At 49.1% G+C, this 26576-nt stretch overlaps 2 protein-coding genes across 5 annotated transcripts in view; one reads left to right on the forward strand and one right to left on the reverse strand.

Moving 5' to 3' along the window:
* The window catches only part of RILPL1 (Rab interacting lysosomal protein like 1), a 32188-nt gene extending 13589 nt beyond the window's left edge, over positions 1-18599 (forward strand). Inside the window, exons 5-9 of one of the 4 annotated variants that reach the window (XM_033097774.1) lie at positions 7981-8153; positions 10005-10097; positions 15634-15721; positions 15995-16018; positions 17721-17836. In XM_033097774.1, coding sequence (XP_032953665.1) covers positions 7981-8153; positions 10005-10097; positions 15634-15721; positions 15995-15997 — 357 coding nt within the window. In that variant the 3' untranslated portion in view covers positions 15998-16018; positions 17721-17836. Of the gene's footprint in view, positions 1-7980; positions 8154-10004; positions 10098-15633; positions 15722-15994; positions 16019-17720 lie in introns of all 4 variants that reach the window. The other 3 variants (XM_033097773.1, XM_033097771.1, XM_033097772.1) reach the window with 3 other exon arrangements.
* A 1890-nt stretch (positions 18600-20489) lies between these two features.
* SNRNP35 (small nuclear ribonucleoprotein U11/U12 subunit 35) lies at positions 20490-25841 on the reverse strand. Its single transcript, XM_033097775.1, has 2 exons — positions 25707-25841; positions 20490-21988 (listed from the first exon to the last, which is right to left on the reverse strand). The coding sequence occupies exon 2, from the start codon at positions 21983-21985 to the stop codon at positions 21245-21247; it is 741 nt and encodes a 246-aa protein (XP_032953666.1). The 5' UTR covers positions 21986-21988; positions 25707-25841; the 3' UTR covers positions 20490-21244.
* Positions 25842-26576: the final 735 nt, after the last annotated feature.

A 26576-nucleotide genomic window follows, 5' to 3' on the forward strand; every position in this document is an offset into this window, starting at 1 on the left:
CTAAAGAATGAAGAAACAAAATGTGGTCTGTCATACTAGGGAACGTTATTTGGCCGTAAAAAGGAATGAAGCAGTGACACATGCTCCAACATGGATGAACCTCAAAAACATGCTAAGTGAAGGTAGCTAACACAAGAGACCACATACTGCGTGATTCCATTTACGTGAAATGTCCGGAACAGCACCCACAGAGACAGAAAGCAGATTGGTGGTTGCAGGGTCTGTGGGGAGGGAGGAATGGGGAGCGACTTCTAATGGGGATGGGGTTTCTTTTGGGGTGATGAAAATGTACTGGAATTAGATAGAGGTGGTGGTCACACAATATACTAAAAACCACTGAATTGTATATTTTGAAAGAATGCATTTAATGGTATGTGAATTGTATCTGAATTTTTTTTTTTAAAGAAAAGGTGATTCGTCCTAAAGGAGAGATGTGGTGCCAGAAGGCCCCATATGTAACTGAGGGAGGAGCCATAGTGTGTAGTAACTGCATGGACTCTAGAGCTGGTCTGACTCAGTTCAAGTCTAGCCTCTGTTACTGACTACCTCCATGACCTTGGGTACATTATTTAGCCTCTCTATGCCTCACTTTCCTCATCTCTAAAATGGGAGTAATAATCACAGCACTTACCCCCAGATTGTTTTTAGGGGATTGAAATGAATTATTTCATTTAAAGTGTTAGCTGTTGTTATTACCGTGATCATCTGGGAGAGTGAAAAAGGCTTCCCCAAGGACGTGCTCGAGAGTAAAGGATGTGAAGGGGGTGTGAGTTCCCGGCAGGGGGACAGAGAAACACAGTGCAATGGAGGCGTGAGGGGGATGAGAGGGCATCAGTGAGGTCAGAGAGGTGGGCAGGGCCAGCCCTGCGCGCCAGGCAGGCCAGAGACGGGGGTTGGCCTTTTCTCTGAGAGCACTGTGCTGGGTGCTGTGGAGGTTCTGGAACTTTCCACCCCATGCAGGAGACAGTCTTAGACACCAGCAGCCACACTTGGCGGGAGAGGGTTGTCTTGGTGGCAAGAGATTTTCTTAGTCCGGGTTCCCTAGCAGCAGAGCTTGAAAAAAGGAATATGGGCAAGAGGTGTATTTGGGAGGTGCTTCCCAGAGACTGGAGGCGTGAGACGGAAGGAGGAAAAGTGAATTTGAGGGCATGTCATTGAAGTCACCGTGGGAGCTCCGTCCGCTGGGACCTCTGAGAAGCGCCTTCCAGAACACCTCCAGAACTGTCTTTCTGGAGGAGAAAGGCTTGGAATGTTTATCCACAAGCATCGGTCCCCAGTTAGCTAAAGGTGGCCCCTAGGGGTGTTATATCCCTGACACTCTGGGCTGAACTTACGGAGCAGATCCCGGGACAAAAATGGAGGGACATACAGCGTGTGCTTGCGGCAGGGCCCTGTCACGTGGTGGAACCATAGAGCTGCAGCTAAAACCCAGGTGGGCCCAGGGCTGTGACACGGGCCACCAGAGGTGTCTGCCACATAATGTGTCCCTGTAGTGTGCCAGACAGTCCATCCTGATGGAAGAGCTGTTCCTTCTGCTGGATGTCGGTGTTAGGTAGATTTTGATAGATGGATATAATGGGTGGATATGCTGTTACAGAAAAGCAGAGTGAGCTGTTTGGGAAAAACTCAGAGCTTTCTCTTTCTTCCAACAAATAGTTTCTGACTGTTTCAGGTTTGCAGACACCAAGCGAGTCCCCTGGGTTACAGGTTGGGGAGGTAAGAGATGAGTTCACTGTCAGGTTGGCTCAGGTCCCGGTACAGTCAGTCAGTATCTTGTGAATTCAGGCCAGACACTTCGAGGTTGTCGGAAGGACAGGAACCTGGGGTACAGATAGGGAGGTAAGAGACAGAAGTCTGAAATGAGAGAGGTTAGGGCCTGCTTTTTGGCTCATAGTGACAGAAGCCTAAGTTTAAATTGGTTGAGGATCTTTTAAAGAGCAATATTTGGCTGTGTAACTAAAAGCTGTGCGTTAAGGATGGCTTCAGGTCTAGCTGGTTCCAGGTGTCCAAATGATCCTATTAGGAATTTGTTTCAGACCGTCTCTCAGCTTTGTTTTCCTCTGTATTGGTGTTATGCTCCTGTAGTCTCTTGCCCTATAGTGGCCCCTGGTACTCGACCAGCTCTGCAACCCCAGTAGAAAGAAATTGCCTCTTTCCCAAATTCCCAGCAAAAGTCTCAGGGAATCCTCTCATTGGGTCATCACTGAACCAATCATTGTGGCCTGACTTCTAGTGTACGTATGACATCCACTCTCTCCCTAGTCACGTGGCTTCCCCTGTTTGCTGGTATTCATCCAAGCCACATCCACTAAAAGTGGGGAAGGGGGAGTTTCTCCAGAGGAAAATTGCAACAGCTTGGCCCAGAGAAGTATGTGAATGGTGCAGGGCAGGCAGCGACAACGGCTATCGTCTATAGTGCCAGAGCGTCAGAGCTGAGAATGCCACACACAAAACTGAGCCGTGGGGCGTGTGGATCCCTTCACAGGGTCTGAATAGGGGGTGGCAGCATCAGAGATTTTGGAGGACAGGTTGACCGGGGAAGGACCTAAAGACAAGACATGGCTTTTGGGAGCCCTTTGCAATAATCCAGGTACAAAAGGTGGGGGCTGGACCAAATCTATGGCAGTGGGAGAGAGGGGAGGAAGCAGATGCCAAACACAGTCCCAATTCCTCTGATGGACCCCTTCCAGCCTCCTGGACCCCACGAGAGCTCAGGCCTATCTCCTGGGGAGGCAGGGCCCATTCCAAACCTGGGCCACAAGACTCCGAGCCCTTGTTCCAGATCTCTTTAGCAACAAGATCAAGGACAGGAACATTTCACACCTCCTTGGCCTGACTGCCTGGCGGTTTCAGTTTCCCATTCTGGCACCAGTGGGGCGGGACAGAAACGGGGCAGTAAAATCAGGTAGCAGTTATGACTAATCCACTGAGCTCAGTCCCCCTTTGCAGCGTCTGTTCCCAGACTTGGGCAGCTTTGCTGGGTTTGACTCCGTTCCTCAGAGCTGGGTGGCGTTCAGGATGCTTGTCACTCAAACAGGGAAGCCACAGGTTGTGGTGGTGGCTCCACCTGCTGCCATGCGACCCAGGACCCGTCCATCTCTTTGGTGGTCAGTTTCCTATCTGACAAATGAGGGGAATGAACGTGGTTTGATCCAGTAGATCCAGTCGTGTGGCTGGGATGGAGGGCCCGGGGAGCAGAGCAGGAGGGCACAGTGAATTCTGAGTCGAGAGGCAAGGGCGGTACAGGCCTTCAGGGCACTGAGATGGGTCTTGTGGGATGGGTAGGATGTCCATGGTGGAATGTGGGACAGGCCAGGAGGAAAAGCGGGAGCCAGACTGGAGAATGTGCAGGGTGCAGCTGGGGTGGCAAGTTAGATTGGAGAGGGGAGATGGGAGCCATGGAGGGATCCAGAGCTCAGAGGAATTAGTTGCTTGCGTTACTCTGATTCCCCGTCCCACCCCCTTGATTCATACAAACCTTTCTAAGCTGCGTCACTGTCGTTTCAGTGTGATCTCTGGTACACAAGGCTTCTTACATATTTTTATGATGTATTTATTGAGATATAGTTCACATACCATACAACTTAACCACTGAAAATGTACAATTCAGTGGGTTTCAGTATATTCACTATATTGTGCAATCATGACCACTATCTAGAACATTTCCATCACCCCAAAAAGAAACCGCATACTCATAGCAGTCGCTCCCATCTCTGCCTCCCTCGTCCCTGGCCACCGCCAATCTACTTCCTGTCTCTGTGGGTTTGCCTGTTCTGGACATTTCATATAGGTGGTGTCATAGCACACGTGGTCTTTTTCACTCAGCATATTTTCTGTTTCTTCCAGTTTCTCCTGTTTTCACTGAAGGCTTTCACAATTAGACGTATCAACCATTAAGAAAATGAGGTGGTTGAAAACCTATGTCATTTTACTAACCATTGTCACCCCAATAAATTTTAATTAAAAAGAAAAGAAAAGGAGGTGGGCTCCTGTCTAAAGGACTTACTTACTATAAAATCAATAAGAAAACTATAAAGTTAATAGTTACCTTCTTGATGTCTCTGCCTTACCAGTTGATTTTTTAAGCAAGTTTTTTTGTTGTTTGTTCTGTTTTTTAAAGTACGCAGGGAACGCAGACAGGAGCCTGGCAGCTGGCATGTGAGGCAGGGTGTTCGAGCTGAATGCTTGCACGGTAGGCCTGGAGATACGAGCATGACCAGAGGGTGACCAGAGCACAGTCAGTCCCCTTTGCCCGGCAGCGGGCAGCATGCCCAGGAGGCTAGCCCTCAGGATGGAGGCCTTGATGGAGGATGTGGCCTCCCTCAGGCCTCTCTGGACAGTCCCCATTGCTCGTCGGCTGGTCTCTTGGGCCTCCCCGAGAGCAGCTGGGGCCTCAAGGCGTCTCCCCCAGGCTGTGCCCAGAGTGTCTCAGGGGACGAGCGGACAATCCGCGATAACCCGGGCCACCTCCATGGTCCCTCGTGGAGTAAGCCTAGAAGGTCCGCTGCTGATCGGCCCGATTGCCATGCTGGGGAGAGCCTCACAGTCTCTTGGTCTGGACAGGCCGAGCCGGGGCTGCCCCAGGGACTGCGTCAGAGGCAGTGGCCTTGAGAAAAGCTGGAGCCCCACCCCTTCCCTCTTCTGCAGTCGCAGGCAGTGGTCCCAGAAACCAGGACTGTTCTGCGAACCTGTCTGGGAATCCCCCAAGCCCTGGAATTAGGTTGCACCTCCATAAGAGAGCCATCCCGTCTCCAGAGAAAAAGAACTCGGGTTTTCAAGAGCCTTTGGGAGTCTTGAGCAATTTCAACCTGTGGGGGGTGAGCAGGGAACGGCTCTGGCTTGAGAGCAGTGTTCCTAGGAATCCTCGGATGTCTGGGCGGAAAGGGCCCTCAGCCATATGACTGGGCTAGATAGGAAATACAGGCCGGGCGAGGAGCAGGCAGCGCGCCCAAAAGCCTCTTGGGAAGTGAGGGTCAGGGAAGCCACTTGAAGGGCTTTACGTCTTCCTCAGGGCAGGTGGACACCTATCAGATGGCCCCTTCCGGAGGCATGGGCCTTGTCGCAGTGAATGGCAGGGCCTGAGTTGTCCTGGGAGGCAGGGCCGAGAGGGAGTGTGTGAGCCCGAGATTTGGGTCCACGGCAGAGGCCACTGATGCGTATGGGGTCGAGACAGGAAAGAGCACATAGAAAGGAGCATCAGCTATGCAGCACCAGTGTCCCCACGTGGGTCACCCAATCCTCCAACTTTTTGCAAAAGGAAGCCCCAAACCCAAGCTTTAACGTGACATCTCCAGATCTAAAATTGTTGGCCAGTGGTTCAAATGTTTTAGAACACAGTGAAGGCCAAACAAAATGGGGCTGGCGGACTGGAGGGGGTCCAGAGTTCCTAGCAAACTCCTACACGTTCGTCAAGACCCCATGCACAGAGACCACATCTGTCGTGATGCCTTCTGTGATCCTCCCCAGTGACAGTTTGATGTCCCTGCACCTCTTATTGTATCACCCTATAAGTTTCTATATGTATCTTCCTTCCACCCCCACCTGTCTGATTCATCTCATTAGTTCAGCCACCAGCAAGCACAAAGTTGATGCTCAATTAATGCTGAGTAAATATTAGACATCCAAGGATGCTCTGCGGTTAACCTGGGCAGGGGAAGAGAAGGGAACTGACAGCAGTAAGTACCTGCTGTGTACCAGGCACTCGCTACCGTGTTTCCCCGAAAATAAGACCTAGCTGGATCATCAGCTGTAATGCGTCTTTTGGAGCAACAATTAATATAAGACCCGGTATTTTATATTATATTATATTATATTATATTATATTATATTATATTATATTATATTATATTATATTATATTATATTATAAAGACCGGGTCTTATATTATAGTAAAATAAGACCTGGTCTTAAATTAATTTTTGTTCCAGAAGACGCATTAGAGCTGATGGTCCGGCTAGGTCTTATTTTCGGGGAAACACGGTATTCATGGTCTCGGGTAGATGATACCGTCCCGTGTATGTGGCTGTGCAAAAGGAGTAGGACACGAAGATGTACCCTGACAACACAGCCCACCTGGCGGGATGGCCTCAGCAGACGCCTAGAGGCCTTCTTGGGAGGTTAAATCCACAAACATTCCCTCCCACGGTTCTTGTGAGGGAAGAGGCCCCACTCTGTCGTCCAGATGGGCTGGTGAGCAGCGTGCGTCAGATTTCAGTTTCCTGCTGCAACGACTTGCCTCCCTGCTGCCCCTGCTGGTTCCTGGTCCATCCACTCCCCCAGCCAGCGCCTGCCAGGTGGCTCCTACGTCACCTGATCTGCCCTGGTGGGTGGTGTCTCCTTTCAAGTGTCCTTTCCCAGAACAGCCTGTCCCTACTCTCCCAGGATGTGAGGCATCTCGGCCCTCCCTGCTGGAGTCCTTCAACATCCTGCCCTTGCATCACCCGTCTAGGCTGAGATCCTTTTCTCCCTGTGCCACTGTGGGTTTTTTGGGGGGGAATGGGGACAGGGGAGGGACTCTATTTCAATCATTGTCCTGTTCCAGAGCTTCCCACTGATGTCCTGAGTTTGGTCCACTCCTAGTCGATCATGGGACATTGGTGGCTCCGTACAGGCCACCTGCAGATTTGGCCAGCTGGCTTGGAGGGAGCTTGCAAAAACTTCCTTGCTATCAAAGAAATGGGGGGAAAAAGTGTTGGCAAAGATGTGGAGAATGTGGACCTCTCCTACACTGCTGGCAGGAATGTAAAATGGGGCGGTTCCTCCAAAAGTTTGTTTAAACAGAGTGACCACATGACGCAGCGGTTCCACTCCTAGGTGTCTACCCAAAAGAACTGAAAACAGATGTTCACACAAATCCTTGTACACGGATGTTCGTGGCAGCATTATTTACGGTAGCCAGAAGGATAGACGAAAGGTGGTCCATCCACACTCAGCCATGAAAAGGAAATTCTCACACATGCTACGCTGTGGCTGAACCTCAGAAACATGATGCTGAGCGAAAACATGGCAATCACAAAAGGCCACACGATATGATTCCATTTATAGGAAATGTCCAGGAAAGGCGAATCCACGGAGACGGAAAGCAGATGGTGGATGCCAGTGGTGATGGGGAATGGGGACTGCTAAGGGGTACTGCGTTTCCTTTTGGGGAGACGGAAATGATTTGGAATTACGTAGAGGTGGTGGTTGCACAACACTGTGAATGAATGTGCTAAACGCCACTGACTTGTGTCTTTTATAGATGGTAAATTTTATGCTGAACCTATTTTACCACAGTTTTTTTTTTTTAAATGCTCCCTGCTATGGAAGAGATGGGAGGACGGGGTTTGGGTCTGGCCTGGAGCAGGTGACAACATGCGAGGGTCCATCTGTGTGACCCCTCTGTCCCCCCACCAGGGCTTCCACTGAACGCCAGTGAAAATGCCCACGGCCATTGGGAAGCAAAGGGCTTGACCAGGGGGCTAGTAACAAATGGGACAATGCGTGTGACTTAATGTCAGAGGGAAAAGGATGTAGAATTGTGTGGGCTCTGATTTTATCTAACACCTTTGGCCAAATTAGCACGGGTCTTGGTAAGGCTGAGGAGAGAACATGGGCAATGGAAAGCAGGCCGGTTTATGAGGGTAGCGGCATAGCGGTGCATTCTTCCCATTGGACACCTTTTCTTCCTTTCTTTTTTTTCCCTTTGTACCTCTCTTAATGTTATTTGTAATGAAACCTGAGTCAGGTGGGGGAGGCGCCAGGAGTGTGGGTCTGGCTATTGAGGAGGCAAACAGTGTACAGGTGGCCGCCAGCTTTCAGGTCCAGAGGAACAGTGACTGCACAGCACGTGAGCAGAGGCCGCCAGCGAGTGCCTACGATAGCGCCCTTGGCAAGCTGCTGAGGCCCCGGGAGGGTGGGCAGTGGGGCTGTGGCAGGATGCGGAGTGGGTGCTGGTGGTGGCAGCCAGGAATTCACTAGCGGCATTTCTGCCTCCTCCAGACAGAGCTGGGCGGAGAAGAGTGTGTGTCAGAGGCAGAGAAGCTGGCCATGGATTTCAAGGACCCCAACCGCCCCCGATTCACGCTGCAAGAGCTGCGGGACGTGCTGCATGAGAGGAACGAGCTCAAGTCCAAGGTGTTTTTGTTGCAGGAGGAGCTGGCGTACTACAAGAGGTGAGTGTTCTTGGCAGCTGGTAGGCTGGCTCCTTTCGGGGGGCGGTATGCAGAGTTTGGGGACAGTCAGCTAGAAAACAAGGATTGTATCTATGTCCATTCTGGAGACCCTCTGGCCTGCAACACATACAAGCTCCAGGTCCCTTTCAGGAACTCTTGGGCTGAGGTGCATTTTATAATCCAGAACATTCCAGCTGTTAGAAAGGAATATTACACAGACGATATAACCTTCCACCACCAGTGGTCTGGGACAGCTCCGCCATTTTAAACACCCTGGTATTTGTGCAGCAAAAGATATAAACATTCATACTAAATGGGATAAAGATTATACAGCCACACGAGAGTTCATTTCAGGTGTTGGCACCAAATCAGTGACCAGAAAGTGAATTTTGGTTTTTAAAGCCTTCTGGATTTTGGAATTGCAGATACGAGATGGTGGAGCTGCACTGCCAAAGTATTTGTTCCCTTAGTCCATGGTCAGTGAACTTCTTGCACATATTAGAACTGCACCGTCCAATATGGTACCTACTAGCCATGTGGCTATTTAAATGAGTTAAAATAAAATTTAAAATTCAGTTTTTCCACTGCACTTGCCACATTTCACGTGCTCAGTGGGCACTTGTGGCTAATGGCTGCCATATTGGATAACACAGTACAGAGTATGTCTGTCATCTTGGAAGGTTCTATGGACAGCACTGCTCCTGACGGAGACCACCATCTCCTACCATGCTGCCTCACGCTTGTTCAGCTTCGTACACGTTGCCCATCTATTGGCTCCTCAAAACACACCATGCTTGTTTCTACCCCAGGACCTTTGCACATGCTGCTCCCTTAGTTCTTCCCATGGTGGATCCTGGCCATTCAGGTTTCAGGTCAGGTGTCACCTCCTCAGAGAGACCTTACTTCCCCATCGCCACCCATCCAAAGGAGAGCTCTGTCCCACCATCACTGTACCCAGTTTTACTTCCTTCATGGCTCTTTTCGCCATCACACATTAATCCTGGTCATCAATGTCCTTGTTTTCTTATCTGTTTCCATACTGGACTGTAACAACATGAGACCCGAAATCTTGTTTGTCTTGTTCATGGCTAAGTTCCCAACACTTAGAATGGAGCTTAGCGCAGAGTAGGTACACAACAAATCTGTTGAATGGAAAGCCGAAGGAAGGACAGTTGCACCAGATGTGGTCCCTGCTCAAGTAGGGAAGATAAGAGATGCACAGAAAATACAATGCCCCATATTTTTATTGAAAGACTACTGTGTGCCTGGCACATAAGAAAGATTTACTGATACTGTGTACACTGGCTATTCGAGAAGAGAGAGAGCACTTCAGGCTTGGGGATGGGATAGAAATCAGGAAGGCTTCATGGAGGAGGTGGCATTTGAACTGAACCTTCCCTTAAAGGTTAGGGTACTGTTCAACTATGGGAGATGTTGAGGGGCGGGTGGCATATTCCAGGTGGAAGAAACCACAAAGGTGTGGAAACAAGCATTTGTCAGGGACAGGAAACACGAAGTCGTTCTATTTGGCTGGAATCTTCAAAGGAAACGCAAAATGGAGATGTGGGTCCGTTTCCTGAAATGCCTCACATTTGACCATCTGGACCAGAGATACCACAGGCACGTGTCCATTGTCTCCAGGCCTGAGCCTTCCTCTTAACAGCCATGCCCATCACTAAAAGACCAGACCCCCAGGCAGAGAGACTGTTGGGGCAGAGGTACTGTTGCCGTCTTCCTGGGTCCCCTTATTCCAAGTACAAGCCCCCCCAGACCATCAGACAAAACCCTTCTGGAACATTCCAGCTCTCACAGAATTTTTGACTCTTGTCTCACACTTCTCAACCCTTCCAGTGAAGAAATAGAAGAGGAAAATCGAATACCCCAACCTCCGCCCATCGTCCACCCGAGAATGTCCCCCCAGCCGGAGTCTGGGATCAGACGACTGTAAGTCATGCGCTTCCGGCTTGTGGGGCTGTTCGCTTGAGGCTGATCTGGCAGTTCACACAGCCTCTCACTTCTGGGTACCTGTTCTAGGGCCAGGCTTGTCACTAACCACCTCCCACTGGGGCGGGCTAACCCCAGAGCACGTTGGCCCTTGACATTTAGTTCATCTCTGTATTTGAATGCTGAGTTCCTTCTTGGAGGTCTCTGGGCAGAGAGGTTGGGGAAGGAGGCGGATGGGGGCGGGAAAGGGGTGGGGCCTGTGGCTGCTGCTCAGGGCTTGCTTGAGTGTATCCGATGGGGTCTGTCCCTGGGTCTTTGAGGACAGCAAATGAGGCTGGTGGCGGAGGTTCATGCACCGTCACAGCTTGAAACCCCAGCTCCCAGAGGTCTGGAATGGCCAGGTCCACCCCACTTATGCATTTCTCTGATGACTCATCCACCTATCCCTCAGTGTCTCCATGAAGCATTTATTGGTGAATAATACATGCAGAATCAGGCCCTGGTTGCCGGAGGGGACATACAAGACAGAGCAACCTAGTTCTTGTCCTCAACTAAAAGCTACTTCGGTGGTGGATGCATCAAAAGACCCCTTTGAGATTCTGATGAGAGTTTGCAGACCCTTTCCCTGGGTGGGGGTGTTGAGGGGAGGCAATATGTACAATTTTGCAAAGAATTTTAGGCTTGTTGATCCTTGCAGACTTTCAGGAAAGTGTTAAAACCCCCGGTCTAGTTAGTGAATACCTCCTGAGAACCTGCTGTGCCCTCCCGTTCCTGCATGTGACCTTATTGAGTCCTCACCATCGTCCAGTGAGGTGGAGGCACTGTTATTCCCATTTTAGAGTTGAGGGAACTGAGGCCCTGAGGTCAATCACCTGCCTAGGGTCAAACAACTAAATAAGAGGCAGAGCCAGGGTTCAAACCCAGGCGGCCTGGCCCCAGCGCTCGGGTGTTAAACTCTGCAGGAGAGCCTCACGCTCACACTGTTGTCTTGTAGCCTTGGTATCTCCCCTGGGAAGGCCTTCCGGGTTCCCAGCCTTCCAGCTGTACCCAGGGTTTATTGCAGATGAGGCCTGGGTTCTTTCCCCCAAACCCTAGCAGAAGCTTTGTAAAAGCGAGTGGTGTGGGTTGGAAAGCCACCAAGAGCATGTGGGGATAGGAACTGGGGGATTACTTGGACGCCTCCACCTTTAAATTCCAGTTATATTTGGAAATTCTTGGCTAGTTCTTGTCCTGTGAATTAACTTACTGTTCAGCATAGCTGGACGGGAAAGGAAATGTAAAACGCGTGCAGGTCTGCTCTAGGGAAAGGGTGCCTTGTTCCGATTCTGGGTGCTGGTGGCCGCAGGAAAGGCTGGCTGCCCTCTGGAGTGTGCGGGTCAACGTGTGTCTCCCTTCCAGGCCTCTCTTGCCAGCTTCAGTTTCCTTGTATAGTTGGACCCCGATCTCTGCTGGATTTGGGGCGTGGGGTATGGTCCCCTGTTCTGATTAGGGATAAATATTTACTGGGGGGCAGGGGGTGAAGCTTGGAACCAGAAAAGTTGAAACTGCCTTACTCCAGATTTCCACAGCATTTTGGCCATGGATTAGTAATCTTCCATTGGCAGTTGAAACTCAAACTCAAAGTAACTTAAGAAAATGAAGGAAAATGTTGGCTGAGTAACCAAAAACCCCCAGGTTGTTCTGGCTTCAGGCTCAGCTGGATCCAGGCCTTGTCATTAGGGCTTTGCCTTATTCCCTCTCCCTCTGACTTGATTTTCCTTTCTGTGGGCGGTAGGGCAGCTCTCCCCTCACGGTGGCAGTATGGCAGCCATCAGCCCAGGGTTCTGCTTTCTTCTAAACTCCCTGTGGGAAAAAAGAATTTTCCCCAGAAGTCAGACTTGAGCTTCGTTGGCTCGCTCTGATTGGGTCACATGACCACCCCTAAGCCAATCACTGGGCAGTACATTGATTTGCCAGGTCTGGTTCTCATTCTCTCCTGAAGCGTAGAGTAGCTTTAACTCCATGTGAATTGTCCCATGGACTGAAATTGGGGAAGGACAGGTGCCAAGCAACATCAGAATGCTAGGCAGACAGAAGTAATGGGTGTCCCCTGTGGCCTCATCTTGGGGGAGAGGGAGTCCTTTGGTCTCGATTCTGCGAGGCACTCAATCCTCAGGAAGATTCTTACCCTTGGTTAGACTCTTTCATCCAGTGCTTGGTAAGAAATGGGATTGACTTTGCTTAAACTCCGATCCAGCCCTATTCGCACGTAAGGATGAGCAGAATTGATTTTGTGCTTCAGTAGCTACAGCTTTCAGTTAAAACCTCGGGAAGCTGAGAAAATCTCCTGAGCCCACACAGCCCCTCCCTGGGCTGAGAGGTGAGACCGAGAGACCAGCATTCTGCCTCCAGCAGTTCAGTCCCAGATCTTTAAAAATCAGACCTTTCTAGCACCTTTATTTCAAGTGCCTCCAGCACTGTAATTCTAAGTCGTATGTAATTCTAAGAAACCCTTCTGAAGCTGAGTTGTTCTGACTTTTTCATTTTCCACTCCAGCCCCCTTCCTCTAAAGCAGGGAATTAAGAGTTGGCTTTTGCAAACCTCAGACTTGTAAAATCCAGAGGAAAGTTATCAGAATTAGCTTCTTTCTACCAGTTCTTCTGCCCACACCTGAATAAGCTGTGGTGTCTGATCCTCTTTTTCAGATTGTTCTAGAAAGGACTCTGGGGCCCCATTTTCAAAGCCATTCTCCCGGTTAGCGTGGCCCCAGCAAGACCAGGGGCTCTAAGCCTGGCAGGAGAAACATCTGGAATGGGGGAGCCAGATACAGACAGAAACAGACGGAGGGAGCGGGAAGTCAGAATCTCCTTCTAGGGGATAATTGGAAGATCAAACTGCACAAAAGGCTTTTGACCAGCCCAGGCAGGACACTGGTCGCCTTTGTCCACCTCGGCTGCCGACTGGAAGCTGCATCATTGTGACCCGTGAGCCCAGAGCCTGGAGCAGGGACACATCTTCCCTGGGGGCCGGGCAAGGGATGGCAGTTCTTAGGACTGTCCCATGCCTGTGTCCCTTTCCACCCTTCACTCCTCTGGCACACATGTGGTCTGTTTGGTCCCTTCATCCTTGCTTTTTCGCAGAATTAGTCACACCGTCTGTTGAGTGCAGCTCCCGGCTGCTTTCCAGCTCAGCTTCATGCCTGTGATCAGTTTCTCCCCCCACTGACCACCAACTAAGCAGTAACTACCGTGCAGGTTTGAAGGGGCTTCACTGGCTTAGAACACGGGAGCTAAGGTGTCTTCCACCCAGGCAGAGATTCAGAGCTGGGACATTCAGCCCCATTTCTTGGATGAGGAAGCTGGGGCCTGGAGAAGCCCGTGACTACATGAGGTCAAAGTCAGGATCTAGCCCTGCCTTTTGTCTCATTCTGCCTCCCCACCCCCTTTACCCTCACCCCACTCCCTGAGTCATCAGCTATGGGCTGACTTCCCAATTCCCTTATCTCTCAAGTATCCACGAGCTGGAGACGCCAAAGTCTACATTCTGGGCTGACTGGCCAAGGGAACCAGAAACTCTGCTGCCAGTCAAAACAGTGTGCCCAGGAGACGGTCCAGGAATAGCTTGTGATTGAACAGCTGCTGGCCTGAGTGGCTGGGTTGGCACTGCCCAGGCAGGTCACAAGGGAGCGCCTGAGTGACTCCACCCTTGTCCCCAGTGGACACCAGGCACCAGCGCCCCCGTTGTGTGGTTTCGGCTCTCAGTTGGGGTCCTGTGAACACACACTGCTTTCTGCTCAGCAGGGCACAGGGGTGACCCAGGCAGCAGGAAACAGGCAGTGGGGGCAGATGGATGGCCCGGAAAGCTACGGATCACAACAGCTGGCCTTACACACCGGAAAGCTTAGAGTAGGCGGCCACCCGAGCATTGAACGGTAGCAACAACAGTGCATTCTGTTCCTGTCCTACGCTCCGCCGTCCTCGTTTCAGCCTAGAAATAGCTTCTTCACAGTCGCCCGTTACACTGCCTGAAATGCCATTGGTTTGTATTCCAGAAATATTCGGGGGAGAGGAGGGAGTTCAAATCAGCTACACCATATCCAGGACATAAATGTTTAGCCAGAACCAGCCACTCTTTCTCGTGGAAGTAGCTGACCCTCCAGGAGGTGGCTTTTGCAGGGGGGTGCTGGGAATAGGAAAGGCAGGGGCCATCCATTCACTGAGCCTCACAGACAGTACGTTGGCCGGACCCCTCCAGGTGTCCCAAGGATTCTGTGCATCAGCCTGGCCCCAATCGGATCCCAAATGAAGTCCAGCATGTCTGTGTGGGCAAACCCACTTCTGGGGCCATCCCCACACAAAGACGGTGTCTTGGGGGACTCTCTGTTATGCTGAGAGGGGTCCTGGCAAAGGTGGGTGCACAACTGTGTGGCTTGGAGCCCCTGGAAAGCTAACTGTGCCCTCTAGCCTGGTCTCTGGGGATTGCACACATTCATGTAGCAAAAGGTGTCCCCTCTTCTCGTTGTCACCATCCAGGTGGTTCTGCCAAGATCTGGCTACTCTGTGGAGTGCATCAAAGGTGATCCAAACACACAGAAAATGCCCAAACCTCATGTGAGACAATTACCTCATATCTTTTCCCAGCCAACCTCCCCCCCAAAAAAATCTTAAAGCTGTTCAAAGTAAGCTGGGGTGGCTCCGTTGGCATGTCTTCATTTTCCTTGCCCAGCCAAGGGACCCAAAAGCATTCAGCATTGGCACTGACTTACCCAGGCGGGCGATTAGGCAGGCTCTCAGCTTCAGCTCTTGTCCTGCCAGGCCCGCTCTGGCCACCTCGCCTCTCCTGGGTCTCCCTTGGCCACCTGTGAGGCATGGTACCTGCAGCTGATGGCAGCTGAGGGAGACGTGGTGGAAGACACCCAAGGGTGTCACCCCCAGTTCCCACAGCAGGTTTCAACTCCTTCTTTCCCCAGGCCCAGGCCTGCATTTTCAGTCCGTAAGGGCCAGCCACCCCGTCTGCCCTCGGTGGTTGTCACATTTGTTACAGCAACAAATGTGCCACAAACTGAGTGGCTTAAACAATAGACATGGTTTCTTACAGTCCCGGAGGCCAGGATTCCAAGATCAAGGTGTCGCAGTGTTGAGTCCTTCTAAGGGCCGTGAGGGAGAATTTATTCCACGCCTGTCTTCTAGCTGCTGGTGGTGTACTGGCACTCCTTGGCATTCTTTGGCTTGTGGAAGCACCCCTCCAATCTCCGCCTTCACCTTCACATGGTGTTCTTCCTGTGTGCGTGTCTGTCCCCCTTTTATAAGGACCCACCCTCTTCCAACATTACTTCACCTTGACTGGTTACATCCGCAAGGACCCTGTCTCCAAATAAGGTCACCTTCTGAGGCTCTGGGGGGTTAGGACTTCAACATACAGATTTGGGTGGGGACACAGTTCCACCCCTAACATATACCATAAGCAAACCCTTCAGCTGACGTGTGTGTGGAGTGTGTTTATTTTCATGCCTCCCTGTTTTTATCTTCTCTGTGTCTATCTGTACTTTTCTAACCAGGATCTTTACAGCCATAATGCCCATGGTAGCAGCCGGCCTGATAATAGATGACCCCACTCTACAGCCCGTCCGACGACTTGTTTCCCTTGTAGGCACTCGGTTTTTCTGGTTTTGTTTTGAGCTATGCCTTTGGAATGTCTGCTGCAGCTACTGCTGGGCTGGCCCGTCTTCTTTGGCCACTTGGGCTGCATGGCCACCACCTGTGTGTTTCCGTCTGAAGTGGGTGTCGAGTGTGGTTTCCAACAGGCTGTTCACGGCGCTCGACCTGCACGACTGAAGCCTTGGAATTCTTGGCTCTGTCACCGATAATTCTCTCTGTCTTTTCTGTTTCTATTCTAAAACCACCTTGTCCATGATCCAGTAAAGAAGGTCCTTTAAGTGACGGGTCAGTAATCAATGCCCACTGTGACACCCCACCCCCACCCCCACCCTGAGTGACACTAACACTGTGTTTTCAGTCTTCAAGCCCCAGCTTTCTAAACCGCTTTGTTTTGCCAAGCCATCCTCAATAAGCCATTTGATCTTGTTTAAAAAGCAAAGGAGGGGACCAGTGATTTGATTCGGTGCCCCCCTTGGACAGGACGTGGCGAGTGGTTTTTCTGCTTACTTGAGTCAGGCGGAGGTGAGCTGTAACAGTGATGTGTTGCTGCGGTGTGTTTGGCCAGTTAATTGCCCTGATTACACTCTGGAGAGAGCTCACGTGGAACCAGAACTGTGAAAAGGGTGCCTTCGTTGGCCACTACACACATTGTCGTACAGAGGAGTCTTTAGCTAGCAGGGAGACTTGCTCCAGATACATTTGGCTTGCCCCAGCTTTATGATAAAAGACCACTTTATTCCTGGTAGGAAGTGATTGTAGGATCCAGGAACCACAGAATGGTAAAATCATTTTCACACAAATGTGATTAAAACTGAACTCCGTAGCCCACAGCGCACACACACACCTGCGCTTTCACACACACACACACACACACACGAAGCTAATAGGTGCACAGAAAGAGGGAACCAAAAATAGTTGATCTGAAGCTTGGGTTTCTCAGCGGTTCATTCCTATTTCCTCTGGGAAGCATAACACAGCAATTATATCTCTTACCGACGTCAGAAACCAAAATTCAAGAGTAGGAGAACTTAGCGAATAGAAGGAATCTTCTTAGAGGCTGGGAGTATCAAAGAACAATTGGCAGCTTAGAAAGGGTTTTTGGGACATACTCACGGTGGGTCAACTCAAGGTTCCTGGCCAGGTTCCTGGACTGTGTTAAGTGGAGTTAAAGCAGACCTTGTTTTAAATGGGCCACTTCATAAGCTTTTCGCCTTTGGTTTCTACCTTTATCTTTTAGGTACCGGATGGTTCACTCTGATCAGTGATCAATAGTCACAGCTGTTTTAAAAGACTTCTGGGTCTGCCTTAGCCGTTTCTAATGGAAGTTATAACTTCTAAAGTTATTTCACTGTAAATCGGGTTTTGACACTTCAAAATGATGTTTCCCACATTTCACTCACATACTATATTCAGTGTTTAATCAGAGAACCATATGTGCTATGAATATATTTTTTAATCGTCTCATTTTTCTCAAATACTTACTTTCACCTCATCCGAAGCAGTAACATCCATGAAATCTTGGCTTTGATGTTCTACTGACACAGTTTCCTGATTCGTTAAATACATAAGTACTTAAAATCATTCATCTGGTGACATCAGAATCATCTTAGATTCCATGTGGCTTTCAAGTCTTACTTTACCTGCACCATTAGGATGAAGAAGTTCATGGTGTATGTTTCTAGAAGCTTTTTGTTACCACTGATAACGAGAAGCCCTCACTAGTGAGTACGGTAGGAGACGAGCTGTATCACACGTCACGTATGTGCACGCCCTGCTCGCACTGTCACCTCCAAGGTACCGTGACAACGTCATGCAGAATCCCCGGCTGTTTTCTAGAATAACTTTGACCTGCACCTCCACCTTTTTCTTTCACACCTTGAATTGATTTGCTCCCTTCCATGTTTGCTGCTGTATGTCTCTGGCATTGCGAAAACCGTCACGTATGCATCAAAGGGCGGACACTCATTGCTTTCTCTCCTTCCGAAAGGTTTAGCTTCTTCTCCCGAGATAAGAAGCGTCTGGCCAACACGCAGAGAAATGTGCACATCCAGGAGTCCTTTGGCCAGTGGGCCAACTCCCACCGTGACGACGGTTACACGGAGCAAGGACAGGAAGCCCTACAGCACCTGTGACTGTGACCCACCTCTGCCCTTGGACCTGAACCGTCCACTGCCAGCACCTGCAACGGAACATGGCAGCCCCAGGTGTCACTGCCTTGCACACCTTTCGGTTCAGATGCACCCTCAAAACTGATCCCGCAAACAAACTGTCTGTCTGCTTTGAGGAAGCACATTGAAAACCTGATGCCAAACTCTAAGAGAAATGTTTATTTATACCCAGGGCTATCACCATTTCTAATAGATGACTCTGATCCCTTAGGACATATATTTAATAAGACCATGAGTGGAGGCCAGACTTTTGCATTAACTTCAGTAATACAAGCTTCTTTAAGCCAAATACATCACTTGCCACTGTCACGGCCGTGTGACTGCTTGGTATGAAATTCTGTGTGGAGCGGTTCTGTGATCACATTTGTCAGACTTCAGGGGGAGGCCGGGAAGGGGTATGCTGTCATCAGTTACGTTCATGCGGTTGGTATGGTGGTAGCGTGCTATGTCAGATGCATCTATCAGGTCAGCGGGGCCCCAGTAGTCCCAGGACGAGCTGGCCCTGCTCAGACACAAAGCAGCTAAATCTGTGGACATCAGTCCTCCCTCCCAGAAACTGGAGACAACTTTGCAAGAGCCGATGTTTCTCTCTTGCTCCTGATAGTGCCTCGACCGTGGAGCAGGTCAAGGCCGGTGCCTTGGCATCACCGCCAGTTACGCAGTAGTAACCAAACAAAGGGCTAAGGATGAGACATTGCGGCGTTTCACGTGTGGATTTTCTTTTTCTTGGCATCTTTTCTTCCCTTTAGCCTTCACTATGTCAAATACTTTGTCCCCTGCGAAGAAGACAAATGTCCCAAAATGGATTGGGAAAGGGGTGTGGGAAGCTCGGGGGTGGGGGATGGTGGGTGGGGAGAAGCTTGGAGAGCGAGGGCAGGCGGTGAAAAGATGGTTTGGGGACCACATGTCTCATGGGGCTGACTCATGGGGGCTGCAGTGGCAGATGGAGATCCAGATACCTTGTCTGTAACTGTTAAGTTGGGGGTTTTCCCAAATAACCCTGTCTTTCCACCGACAGAGCACCCAGGGGACCAGGTTGGATGCTCACAGATTGAGAAGTGGCATTTCCTGACAGCGCTTAAGCACATGTGACAGGGCCATTTTCTCACGCACTACTCTGGTTTGCTAAGAAACCATCAGGTCGATGTATGGTCCATGGACTCGCTTTCCAGATTGCTGAAAAGAATGATGAGACAGGATCTGTTGCTGCTTTCCAGTGGGGGTTCTCAACCCTGACTGCCCATTGAAATTAGGAGACTTTTATTCTCAGAAAATAACAAGCTTGTGTACTGAGGTACCCTCCTCTTCCCCCCCACCTTCAGTTGCCCTCCCAGGGGTATCGAGTATCGCCAGTTCCTTGGTTATCTTTCCTAAAACAGTTTATAAGTATGCATGCAATTATGTTAAAAAACAACACATTTCCATTCTCTTTTACATAAATGGCAGCATACTGTACCAAGTATATGTGCTGCTCTGTTCCTTTCTTTTTCTTAGAATACCCTGGGCGTGATTCCATATCAGTACAGACAGTGGGTCTCAACCATGGGCAATTTTGCTGCCCCCCCCTTCCTGGGGACATTTGGCACTGTCTGGAGACTTCCTTTTGGGATGTCGCAACTCAGACAGGGGGTGCGGGGAGTGCTACTGGCATCTAGTGGGTAGGCTGCAAGGATGCTGCCAAACATCCTACAATACCCAGGACAGGCCCCCACAGCAAAGAATTGTCCAGCCCCAAATGTCAGTAGTGCCCAGGCTATGGAATCCTGGTGTACCATAGAGGTGTATAATTTGTTCGTGTTTGTCCAGGCCCCACTGATAGACAAATAGCTTCCTTCCAATCTTTACTGTCTAAAACAGCATTGCACACTTTCACACGAGCATCCATCTGCAGAATAAACTAGAAGCAGAACTGCCCGGTCAGCGGGGTTGCCTTTGAAATGTTGTGGCTACTGCTAAAGTCCCTGACCTGCCCTCCTTTCTTTTTAAGTTACCAGGGCACATATAAGACTAAGCCTGAATGTCCAGCAGTGGGGTCTGAGCATGCATGTGTTTTTAATCCATCCACGTTCTGGTACTCAGGGTTGACAATCGCTGGCTTAAAACACTTCAACTGGCTTTCTCTAAAGTTCCTGCCAACTCTAGCCCATGACACACTTTTGGTGCCATAATATCGAGTCCTTTGTAAATAAAATGTGGGCGAAATCAGAAAAGTATTCCTGCAAGGCTCTTTTCTGAGATGGGAGATAGTAAAATTCTGCATTAGAAATTTACAAAGGAAAGAGCATATTTTTCTAAAACTGTTCTAACAGCTGACGACAATTTTAAGACAGAGCAGGCTCCCTAAGTAACAGTGAGATTCATACCTCCTAATGCAAAAACATGGTAATGAATGTGTGAGTCTTGATATTAAATTAGACATTTATTTTGCATGAAATATCTGAACTATCAAAGATACAGCCATTGACAAAAAATACTAAATGTCACTCTTGATTATCATGTGAGCAGCATGGTACTTATTCAAAGCCCTCAGAACAAACCAGAGGCCGGATGATCGAGAAGGAAAAGACCAATCAATTCATCAGAACCTTTCATTGATTTCCTGTCGTTTTCATTTCACTCACATTCTTTGTCTTTTCAAAGGGCTGGAAGATTGCCATACCATAATGCCATAGCCCTGCAACTTTGGTTTTTCACTTTAAATGCCAGCCTCCCATCCAAAAAACGACAAAAGAAAAGGCAGTCAGCATTTGGCTCAAGAATGGAGTGACATTTGTTCAAGAGTAGCTGGTTGCTGACCCAGGTCACTGTTCACAGACTGGCTTTAGTATTCAGTTTCTGGATGTCCTCGGTGTATTCACTTTTCCACCCCATTTTTATTTCAATTCACCAAACCCTTGCACTATGGACATAAACATGGAAAAGATTATAATCTATTTGGCCAGATTCGGGTTCCCAGGAGTCAGAGATCAATGCAAATGATTGTCGGGGATCAGCTCTTTTTGTCAAACCCTCAAAATGGTCATTTCCAATAGATGAGAGAAAATCAAATTAAATGAGGACTGCTGAATTAAATGAGAATGGTGGCTCCTTACACACGCCCTTCCGTATAAGATGCCAGCAAGGACAAAACTGTTTCTCAAGCTTATTAAATAACGAGTCCCTAGAACTAGAAGATGAAGAAGAGCAGTTCATAGTATCAACATGTTCAGCTTGAACTTGGGTTCCAGATTGGAAAGAACTTACACCAGACCCCACTATCATCAGAAAGCTGTATTCGGCCTTGAACTTACGCTTCGTCTAGAGGCTGCCTCTTCCTTTGGGCTCTGCTGCTGGTGGCTGGCCTCTACTTACTTCTGTCCCTCTTCTCCCTCCCCTTGACCCTGTCATCTCTGAAATCCCTCTCTCTATCCCAGTCACTTTCAGGCCACACCCTGTGTGGCTCTCTTTCCTGCCACCTCTTCTCCCGGCCCCGGTCATGGTCTCTATCCCTTGCCCTTGACTCCCAGTGTCCTTCTCGGGATCGAGATTGCTCCCTCTTTTCCCTTTTTCCCTCTCTATACTGGTCGTTTTTAACAACGGGCAAATTAATGGGTTTTCGAAAAGGCCGGTCCCGCCCTCCAAACCTCAGTTGCCCAGATTCCTTTTTCCCCCCCAGACCCCCGCCAAGTCGCCGAGGGATCCACCCTTTCAGAGTCCTTTCCAGTTCGTAGTCCACAAAAATCTCGTGCTGGTCGATGACCAGGCCGTCTGCGTCTCGGTAAGCCTTGAGCAGGGAACGTTCCTCCTTGTATTCAATGAAGGCGTAGCCTTTAGAAAAGCCCGTGACCAAGTCCCTCACCAGCCGAAGCTGGCGGATGTCCCCATAGCGGGAAAATACTTCCTTTAACTTCTCCTCTTTGGTCTGCAAGTTCAGTCTCGCCACAAACAGGGTGAGAAGGGGGTCTCCCGTGACACCTTTGTTGGGGGTGTATCGAGCCAACATTGCCCTCCAGACGGCGCGATCGTGGGGTTCTTCGTCGGTGCCATCAATGCTGCCAGCTTTGAGGGGGTCATACTCCTTGGCGATGGGCATCCAGTCGTTCATGTTCTAGGAAGGATCACAGCAAGGGCTTATGTAGCACCGACTATGGCTACTCACTGAACCCTTAGCACAACCCCAGCAAGTAGGTGCCATCATTCACCCCTTCTTCAATAGGGAAGGAAGCAGGGGAGACTATCAAAGCCCGGCAGCGGGGCTCTGAGATGCTCTTACCCACTCCCCCTACCCTCCCTCCCAGGACGAAGCAAAGGGCAACTTAACGCTTGAGTTTGTCACCTGTGTGCGCCATCCAGTTTAGCCATGGGAGGAAACTTAACCAGCTAGGTACATTAGTTGCAGATGGATCAAAATCCTGGCGACGGATCAAAATCCAGGCTGGCCTTTTAGAGATTTTAAAAGGTCATAGGAAAACCAGCCTGGAAACTGCTATGGAAAGGGGGGGGGTCTTAAAAAACTTTATTACCAAGAATTTCAAACATACCAACGTGAAGAATGGCATCACCCTCCATGAATTCCTCACCCGGCTCCAACTATGTCCAATATGTGCCAGTCTTGTTTCATCTGTGCTCCCACTCACATCCCCCACTCCCGGCTTATTCTAAAGCAAATTCTAGATATTACATCATTCATCTGTTAGCATTTCAGTATGCATAACTAAAAGATAAAGGCTTTTTCAAGAACAAAACTACAAGGGTTTAAAAGGGTGCTCTGAACGCAGCATTGTGCCTCTGTCGGCAAACAGGTAGCAAAACTAAAACGACAGTGACCCAGCAGCAGGCTCTTTGGTGCAAAAGGAATAAGAGATTTCTTCCCAATTTCCTAGCTGATAATCTACTTATGCCTTGGAGCCTGAGAATTGGTTGCAGTGGTAATTTGAGTTCAGCAAGCACATTGTAGTGTCATGCATTCTGACATAAAACTTTTTTTTGAAAGAGGGTGGGTAAGTATGAGTCTGACACATGACAATTGATTCATGTGAAATCTGGAATAATACAGATTATTGATGACCAACATTCCAGACACTGCTGATGACGATGTGACCAATTCTGTAAATCGTTAGAGCCAATGCTGAACTATGCTACTTAAAAACCAGCGCTCTGCGGACTACTGCAGGTGGTTATGCTCATCACTAACGTCTTTCCATGATATTTGTTAAAATGATAGCTGTAACTTTTCCCCTCTTCCTCAGATTTCCCTCAAGGATCTTTTTGCTTTTGTTGTTCTTCAGTTATGGGTTATGTAGCCAGAATGATTGTTTTGGGGGTACACTGTGGAATTTTTTTCCCCCGTAAAAAAGTCAAACACCTACAGCATAAAGTCCAAAGTCAATGGACTCAAGACCTCTGACCCTCTTAGAGTCTCTCACCATATTCCATCTCATTCTATTCTGCCCAGAATTGCTCCTCATGCCTTGAATGTACCCTAATTCCCCAGCGCCGTGTCTTTCCTGGTACAATTTCCTCTATTGGGAATATTCTTTTCTGCGTCCCACAGCTCCATCTGTGGAAATTCTCCTGGCCCTTCCAAGCCCAGCTGCCAAGCTTTTCCCCATGAAGCAAATTTGTCTCTCCCACAGCTCATGGTACCTCTTCTGTCATACTGGTCACATTTTGCCCAACGCACAGTAAACACTCTTCAATCTAGTGTCTGCTTCGCTTCATCTCTAGGTCCTAGGACACTTCCTGACAAATGCTGAGGAACGGAACCAAATGCAACCAAAATTCACTGAGCTTTTTTGGGCCTAAAATCAGACAAAAAGGACCACTTCATTGAGAAATGCAAGGAAGGACTTTATACTGTCTGCCACCAAACTGTAACCAGAAGGCATGTACGTCTGTTATTAACAAGCAGCTTTGGATAAGACCCCTCTCTGGAATCCCATCAGTAAAAGGAGGATCACCAGGGGAGCTACACAGGGAGCACCAGACACAGTCACATGATTTCGGCCCCAGTCCTGGTCTGGGCTCCACCTCTAAGGCACTTTGTGTCTTTTCTCTCTCATGGCGGAATTTCTCCACGTGAAAAAAATATATTACTATGTTGTTTGAATCTCTGCTCTGGTATTCTCTATATCTATTCCATTCTTAGATTCTAACTCCCTACCTCTATCACAGGGTTGCAGGAACGAAACAGAGACATTAATTATAGTTAACTGGTATTGGATATTTAGGAAGCACCAGGCACTGTGTTAATTAAGCATGTAACTCCCCTCACCTTTCAACAATACTAGGAAATAGGTATTACTATTATTGCCATTTCAGATGTGGAAGGTGAGATGCGAACAGGTTCTTCTGCCCCAAATCACAAAGCTGAGAAGTAGCCCAGTCTGGGAGTTAGAGCCTAGGGCTTTTCGACTCCAGAGCTTGAGCTCTTAACTATTTCCTTAGATGGCTGTCATAAAATATAAACCTTTGAAAATGGGGATAGGAAAAATAACAACCAGGATTCTGGGTGTTTGAAACACACGGCCCCCACCCCCAAAGGAGAAAGAACCCCTTCCCCATTCTACAGAAAAACGTCACAAAGATCCATCAAATGAAACTGGTATTATTGTACACAGCCAGAGCTCTGGTTCAAAGCTTGAAAGTTCTTCAAATTAAAATCTGGAGAGGAGGGCAGCCGGATGGCTCAGTTGGTTAGAACGTGAGCTCTCAACAACAAGGTTACCAGTTTAATTCCCGCATGGGATCATGGGCTGCGCCCCCTGCAACTAAGATTGAAAATGGTGGCTGGACTTGGAGCGGAGCTGTGCCCTCTACAACCAGACTGAAGGACGACGATTTGGAGCTGATGGGTCCTGGAGAAACACACTGTTCCCCAATATTTCCCAATAATAATAAAATTAAATTAAATTAAAAATTAAAAACAAAAAAAAAAAACTCTGGAGAGGAGTACAAAGGGACAAGCATGGAGTTTGTTCTCTTCCTCATCTGCATGCCTCTACCAACATCAAACACCAAGGAACAGTGGCTTCACAGCTTCTCATTAATTTTTCTGGGTGTATTTCCTGCACTGCAGCATTACGTTGACATTTCCTACAACAATCTCTTTGGAGTTTTAGATTCTCATCATTATTTCCCAAACAAAGATATGAAAGAAGGATGAATGGTGGGGGTGGGAAGTGGGTGGGCAATTAACCATTAAAGAAAAAGTGTGGAAAGTGAAAAAGTGCATTGGATTGGCCCTCAGAACACCCACGTTTAAGACCTAGTTCTATTTTGGGCAAAATGTAAATCATTCGTGAAATATAGCTAAATGCCACTTCACGAGGTTTTTGTGAAAATTAGATAAGACAGTGTCTCTGAAAGTGGTTTATAATTATATTATACAAATAAAAATTATTAAGTAAACAAATAAAGCATGTCCCTCCTTACAGAGTCTGCAGGGAGAGACATTCCCGCGTTTCCCACCCAAGTGGGAAACAAAACAAAACTGAAGCCGGGACCCACAGAGCCCTCTCGAGCATGCGCAGTGGCGCCGTGGACGCTAAGGCAGAAGTCTGGGTGGAAAAGCACGTACCCACAAACCGCCCGCAGCGCCCTCGCCGTGGCCGCCAGCCCCGCACCTTCTGGGTGGGCGCAGAGCAGAAGGGGTCTCCTTCTAATCCAGCTATCGATCCCGCTACCCGAAACCGAACCCCAAAAGGTCTCCCACTTTGCCCGGTTTCAACATGGCGGCCCAGACACGAGCGGACACACGGTCCAGGTGGAATTAACGTCGTCCTTCTCGCCAGGTGGGCCCCGCCCCAACCCCCGCTTCCACTCACCTCAGCAAAGTTCGGGTTCCCTTTCCCACGAAACCCGGCGCCCGGCTGGAAGCGATGGAAGCTTCTTCGTGCCTGCCTGACCGGACCTTTATGTTGGAAGAAGCAGATTCGTCACGGGCGCTGTTTTCGTTTCTGCTTTTGTTTTGAGAAATTTAATCTCATGTATTGAGCATTAAAGGCGTATTGTTTCCGAGAAGAATGAAATTTCCGTTTTTCTATTTTTTTTCCCCACGAAGACTACTGCCAAATTGAACCATTGAGTGGAAAGAGTATGAAATGTGCGGTTAGTGGTCTGGGAGCCCCAGAATTTCTCTCCCTCTGGAAGGGCTGTCGGCGCAGTGAGAGTTCGTTCTTGGACTCACTGGGACAATCTAGTTATATCATGGTTTCTTCAGAAAATGCTGGTTCACATGCAGTTCGGTACGTTTTCCTAACTCCTAGTTTAATAAGTTCGCTTCACACACAAGCAACACAGTTCTTCAGACCTTGGGGGTTGTGACTTTTAAGTCGTGTGGCAACTTGTTGAATGTGGTTTCCTGGGGCCCGCAAGAATCTGTGACTTCAGAATTGTCGTGGCGTGGAATTAACCCCTGGTCATTCGCAGACGGTGAAAGCATTCACAGACTCTAACCAAGTGGGAGAGCAAGAAAAGGTTTTATGAAAGGCGGGGCCCATGGCTTTGTCTAAAGCTCCCAGGGTTGTAAGGAGAGAAACACAGGCGGGGGTGGGGATGGGGGTGGCTGGGGGCAGAGTCCGATAGGGACAGTTGTACCTAACTTCAGGTTAGCTGCTGCTTATATAGGAAAGGGGGAGTCGGTGAGGCAGGTCTCAGGGCTGACGTGCTTCCTGGGGTCTGGTCTGTTTGAAGAT

Source organism: Rhinolophus ferrumequinum, chromosome 25 (assembly GCF_004115265.2).
Source record: "Rhinolophus ferrumequinum isolate MPI-CBG mRhiFer1 chromosome 25, mRhiFer1_v1.p, whole genome shotgun sequence".
In the NCBI taxonomy this organism is placed as follows: domain Eukaryota; kingdom Metazoa; phylum Chordata; class Mammalia; order Chiroptera; family Rhinolophidae; genus Rhinolophus; species Rhinolophus ferrumequinum.

Excerpts from the sequence above, each read along its gene's own strand:
- SNRNP35 (XM_033097775.1), bottom strand. The coding sequence starts at position 21,985 with ATGAACGACTGGATGCCCATCGCCAAGGAGTATGACCCCCTCAAAGCT.